Source organism: Anabrus simplex, chromosome 1, assembly GCF_040414725.1.
Source record: "Anabrus simplex isolate iqAnaSimp1 chromosome 1, ASM4041472v1, whole genome shotgun sequence".
NCBI classification, from domain to species: Eukaryota; Metazoa; Arthropoda; class Insecta; order Orthoptera; family Tettigoniidae; genus Anabrus; species Anabrus simplex.
In genome coordinates this window covers 430,269,017-430,275,016 of record NC_090265.1, presented here as the reverse complement: position 1 = coordinate 430,275,016, position 6,000 = coordinate 430,269,017, and the positions used below count along the sequence as shown (strand labels likewise).

The window sequence follows — 6,000 nt, the reverse complement described above, 5'->3', positions numbered from 1 at the left end:
TCACAACTTTATAAATTTTCAACTAAATCAAGGGAACTGTAAAGCTCACGGTCGAAGATATTCGAGTACTGACAAAAGTTTTGCCTTAGCTTTTTATTATTGTTCACCAAAGTCAAAAAAGTTCATGCAAAACCATTTTTCTTTGCCAAGTACCAGGTCATAAGGAAGCTGGTTACAAAATGCTCAAGTGGAACCTGGAGTAAATAAAATGGTTCTAAGCTTGCTGGAAATAAAAACTAAGAAAATGAGAATGGAGGAGAAGGTTATTTCACTGGTATTTGATGAAATTTCCATCAAGTCATAACTGTCATATGATCCTCAGAAGGATCAGCTGAAGGGCTGAATGAATGTAGTGTACGTATATGTAACAGCTGTGCAAAATTACTGACTAACAAGTATTTCAAAGTCCCTATAAAGGCATATGTGAATAGAACCAATAACTCAACAGTGAAAAATATTGCCTGTAAAAATACCAAGTTTAAAAAGATTTGATTTGCTCTTGAAGACTGTAGGCCCTAATCATAACATGACGATCTAATGTTTTAATTTGATAATACATTTGTTTTATTCTTATTACTGGTTCATTCAGATCAACATCAACCTTTTTCCTTCCCTATATTATGTTACAAGAACGACGCAAACGTCTTAAAGTCTGTATTTCGTTGGGTTGGAAGTCGAAATGTGTAGTGTTTGAATAGCGTGTTATGTTAGTGTTCCCTGCGAGCCGCTAGATGGCAGCACTACGTGCTGTCGCCTCTGCTCTGCGTGCTAAGTGAAGAGAGTTTCCACTATTATCATATTAAGCTATTTGATAAAAGGAGGAAACATCTGTGGTGGTCATCTGAAGATGATAAGGCAACTGAAGAACGCCGGTAGGTATGGGTGAATTGGTGTTCCGAGAAATCACCCGGAAACCAGAAGAAGGAAGAGAACTGCCAAGATCATCAGGAATCTCAGGAGAAAGTATGAGAAAGAATGCTTGATCCAGATTGATCAGGACTTTCAGAAGAATAACACCAGGGCTTTTATAAAACATTCAAGTTTACCTTGAGTAGATATGATCCACCAATTCTGAACTTCAGAAATCAAGAAGGAAAAGTAGCCCACAGAGATATGGAGAACAGTTAGATTCTAGCAGACTATTTTGTAAAACTCCTTAACTGTGAACCACCATCCAAGAAATTTGACCACAATCATGAAGAACCAAAATCCAGACTCGGAATCTCCAACTTTGGAAGAAGTCAGGAGCATCATCAAGACTCTGAAGAGCAATAAATCACCTGGAAAAGACGGAATTATTGTGGACCTTTGGAAATATGCTGATGATAGAGCGATTGCTGAACTTACAAGAATCCTGAGCAAGATTCGGGAAGAGAAGAAGCTGCCAGCATTGATACACCCACTTCACAAGAAAGAAGATAAGACAGATGTTAACAATTACAGGGAAATATCGCCCCTACCAGAGACATATAAGATATTTTCAAAGGCACTGCTTCATAGGGCAGAAAAACAATTGGAGCCACAAATTGGTGAGTATCAAGGAGGTTTTAGAAAAGACAGGTCATATGCAGAATGGATCTTGAACCTAAAATTGATCACTGCATACCAGAAACAGAGAAACAAGAAACTTGTGCTCACATTTGTGGACTTCAAAAAGGCGTACGATTCCATAGAAAGGGAAACAATAATTCATATACTACAAGAAATGGGTCTAGATAAGAAGTCAAGAGAACTCATTAAACAGACAGTGACTGGCACAATATCCAAGGTCAATTTCAGAGGGATCCTATCAGGATCGTTTGTAATTCAAACAGTGGTCAGACAGAGGGATGGACTATCTCCCATTCTATTTAATTTTCTTGACAAAGTGATTAGAGAGTGGCGCTGAAAAATGCAAGGAACAGGCAGTATATGAATGGGATGCAAGAACAAAGGAATTGGAGTTGATTATTTAGCCTTTGTGGATGACATTGTGGTTCTGTCAGAGTCAGTAGAGGAGACACAGAATCAAATTGCCCAACTCCAGGAAGAAGCAAGTAAGGTCCTTCAAGAAGACACAATACACGACCAACATCAAAACAGCACCCAGATGGATGACAGTTGAAAGGGAAAGGATTCAAAAAGTGGAGAAATTCAAATATCTGGGGGAGTGGATAGACAATTACCTGTCAGAAAGAGAGGCACTCTTATTGAGGATCAACAAAATGAACTTGGCATATAAACTAACTATGAACACTTACAACAAGAAGAATATCTCAATCAATGCAAAACTCAGACACTACCAGACAGTGATCTGCGCGGAGGCTTTATACTGTATGCAGCTGAATGTTTGAACCTGATAAAAACAGGATTGTCCAAGATGTTGGAACTAGTGGTGAGAAAGATTCTGAGGAAGATACTGTGACTCCAAAGAACAGAGGATGGGTCGTACAGAAAGAAAAGAAACCAAAAATTATATCTCAAGATGGAAAAGATCTCAGATACCATCCAGAAAAAGAGAGCCATATTCTTTGGACATACCTACAGAATGAACCTGGGAAGACTGACCAATCAGATAATAGGATTTTTTGAGATCAGGAAAACTATGGTGAATTGGTATCAGGAGGTGAAGGTGGACATGGAAGAAATGGGGATACAAGGAACAGAAATCAGCAACAGGGGTGCTTACAGGTCGAGGATTAACGCCACAAAGAAGTTTAAAGAAAAAGTTAGGTCCTGTACCCAAGCACAATGAACGAAGAAAGGAGGAGATAGCAGAGTGAAAGGATGAAGGAGTACTGGGCAAGTATTAAAGCCCAGAAATAGATGAAGCTGAATTCGAATTAACATGGTCTATAGTTGGCCAAAATGAAAGAATAATAATAACCTTCATCATCATCATCATCATCATAATCATCATCATCAGAGAAACAATACTGAAACTATCCTTAATACTCATTTATAGATTAGGCACAACAATAAATAATCATTCACTCGCATTTTCATACCTTGATTATCTTGCAAATCAATTTCAATGAAGCAATCCATCTTAAATTTCAAATCTTGGCAGGAAAGGAATTCCTAACTTGAAAGCAGTGACTGTGAAAAGCGGTTGTAGGCAGAAATTCTGTTTAAGGTAATGGTATTGTAAGAGAGGAACTGAATCTACTAGGCTATGATGATTATGATTTGTTGAGAAGATTTTAAAGTGTGGAGAATAAACCTGAAAAGAGTGACCAATCAGATAATAAGATTTTATGAGATCAGGAAAACTATGGTGAATTGGTATCAGGAGGTGAAGATGGACCTGGAAGAATGGGAATACAAGGAATGGAAATCAGCAACAGGGGTGCTTACAGGGCGATGTTACCATACCCTTCGAGAAAGATATCACTTACCTTGGAATAAGAGGTTGGATAACACGGAAAACCTAGTAATTCAATGAGCTTGGATAACACAGAAAAGCTAGTAATCCGATAAGAACACAATAAAATTCAAATTCTACTGAGGAGTGTAAGTCATTTTTATAAATGCTATGTTTGTATTCCTGCTGATATCATGAATACAGAACAGACATTGAAAATTGTAACAAGAAGTAGTCAATATTAAACCAAAACATGCTCCATATTCACTTGGCAAAAAAAAAAAAAAAAAAAAAAAAAAAGCGTTTAATCACTAATCACTTTTTCTCTATCTGTATACAGACCTATAGCATGCTGCAATGTTGCACTATATTCTTAATTTTTAAAATTTTTTTGTTTTGCTATTTGCTTTGCGTCGCACCGACACAGATAGGTCTTATAGCAACAATGGGATAGGAAAGGCCTAGGAATGGGAAGGAAGCGGCCATGGCCTTAATTAAGGTACAGCCCCAGCATTTGCCTGGTGTGAAAATTGGAAACCACGGAAAACCATCTTCAGGGCTGCCAACGGTGGTGTTCAAACCCACTATCTCCTGAATGGAAGCTCACAGCCGCGCGTCCCTAACCGCACGGCCAACTCGCCTGGTATATTCTGAATAGAACTTTACATTATTTTCATAGTAAGTCAGTCAATCACTCATTTAAAACAATTTTTACCAGTACTATCATTATCAACATATCAGAAGTACCAATGTTCATTCATTTTAGGTAGGCCACTCATTAACACTTAAATATTGTATATTTTAAATTCTTCAAGAACACAGAGAAAGTATTAATGAAGAGTTACCTATATTTAGCAGTCCTAGCAGCAGGATAATGCAACCACTAAGGAAAGTCAATAGAACAGCAAAATCAGGCCCGTGTTTTTCAACATACTGTTGTGTCATTAGAGCCAGAATTGCAGTTGGTCCAATGGTGACATCCTTACAGCTTCCAAACAGAATGTATGTGAATGGGCCCATGAATCCAGAATAGAGACCATACTGAAATAAATACCATTAGTAATTAAGATACATACATTTCATTACAGAATATAGATTAAACTATGGAAAACAAGGAGTCCCAACATCCCTGGAGAGATGGCAATAGCTGAATGGTTACCACCTGGCCACAAAGAAAATTGGACAATGTGGAAATCTTTGAATACGTTGAGATCAGGTGTGGGCATATCCAAAATGACCTTAACAAGATAGGGATACGTTGATGCTGACAAGATCAATTGTGAATGTGGAGATGACCACTCTGAAGAATACTTCAGTGTCTGTTGTGCCCACCCTATCAATACAAACATGTACTCCTCCAAGGTACACAGAATGCACTTGATGTATCACAAATGTTTGATCCAAATCTGTGTAATTTTACTCAGTGTAATTTTAACTATATAGACTAGATGTTTCTGACACAAGAATGATAATTACAGACTATAAATAAACCAAAAAAGAACAGACCCCGTGGCACGTTGTGTGGTCAGCATGACGAATCCTCTCAGCTGTTATTCTTGGCTTTCTAGACCGGGACCGCTGTGTCGCCATCAGGTGGCTCTTCAATTGTAATCATATAGGCTGAATGGACCTCGAATTAGACTTCAGATCCAGGTAAAAATACCTGACCTGGCCGGGAATCAAACCCAGGGCCTCCGGGTAAGAGGCAGGCATGCTACCCCTATACCATAGGGATGGCACAGACTATAAATAACAAAAATAAATAAACAAGTGACAAGTTGGGATCCTATTCTCCTTCCATGTTTATCCTGTGTTCCTAATCTTTCCATCAGTGTCTTTTTTATCTTACAACTCTCTTCTATTTCCTGTTTTTGTCTAGCTTCTTCTTATATTACACTCCCACATCAAGATTGAAGAACTGTCAAGATAGCCCCTCAATAAGTGTTGATGCCTGCTGTCCCGATGAAACTGGGAAATAGGAACGAGCTCATTCATGGCTGAGAAGAAATGGATGTAAAAGAACTGTTGCTCCCTCGTCACACATTGATCTGTCACTATATTTATTCTAATACGTGTTTCTATTCTAGTTCTTACCTTTTTATATACAACTTTATTTATTACTTGTTTGCTGTTTTCCATTACTTACAATGTCAAGGATAGTACAGTTACTCACACTGAATTTATTCATTTACTGGCAAACACATTTTCTGATGATATGTTCATCAGGCTATTTCAAGACATAAATGCTTCTAGTATTTCTTGTATTCATAGCTACTGCTCCACTCCATATTGGGACCTTGATTATCACTCTTTTGAATAGATATTTGGCAACAAAAAAAAGCACGATTTTCAAAGAGTACAGAAATTACTTAACTTATAGGCCTACTACTATTATCTGTTTTCCTATCAATATTTACATTCACAGTGGATTACTATAACTACTGGTATTTCACTTCATAATCTCTTGCTTGAAAATGCCTTTTATGGTGAAACCTATTATTTAGAGTACACTATGAGCAAGGTGACTAATTCTACAGAAGTATTAAAATTAACGTATGATAACGACATTTACAGTAAGAGACAAAAGTTAAAAACTAGTAAAGCAGCTGGAATTGATAAGATTTCTGAGAAAATACTAAAGACAATGGGTTGGCATA

General features: G+C 37.5%; 1 protein-coding gene across 4 annotated transcripts in view; it reads right to left on the bottom strand.

Annotated features, from left to right (window-relative positions):
* LOC136866972 (sodium-independent sulfate anion transporter) overlaps positions 1-6,000 on the bottom strand; it is a 239,988-nt gene that overhangs the window by 100,139 nt on the left and 133,849 nt on the right. For all 4 annotated transcript variants that reach the window (XM_067144074.2, XM_067144067.2, XM_067144082.2 and 1 more), the window contains exon 3: positions 4,189-4,384. In XM_067144074.2, coding sequence (XP_067000175.2) covers positions 4,189-4,384 — 196 coding nt within the window. The remainder of the gene's footprint in view (positions 1-4,188; positions 4,385-6,000) is intronic.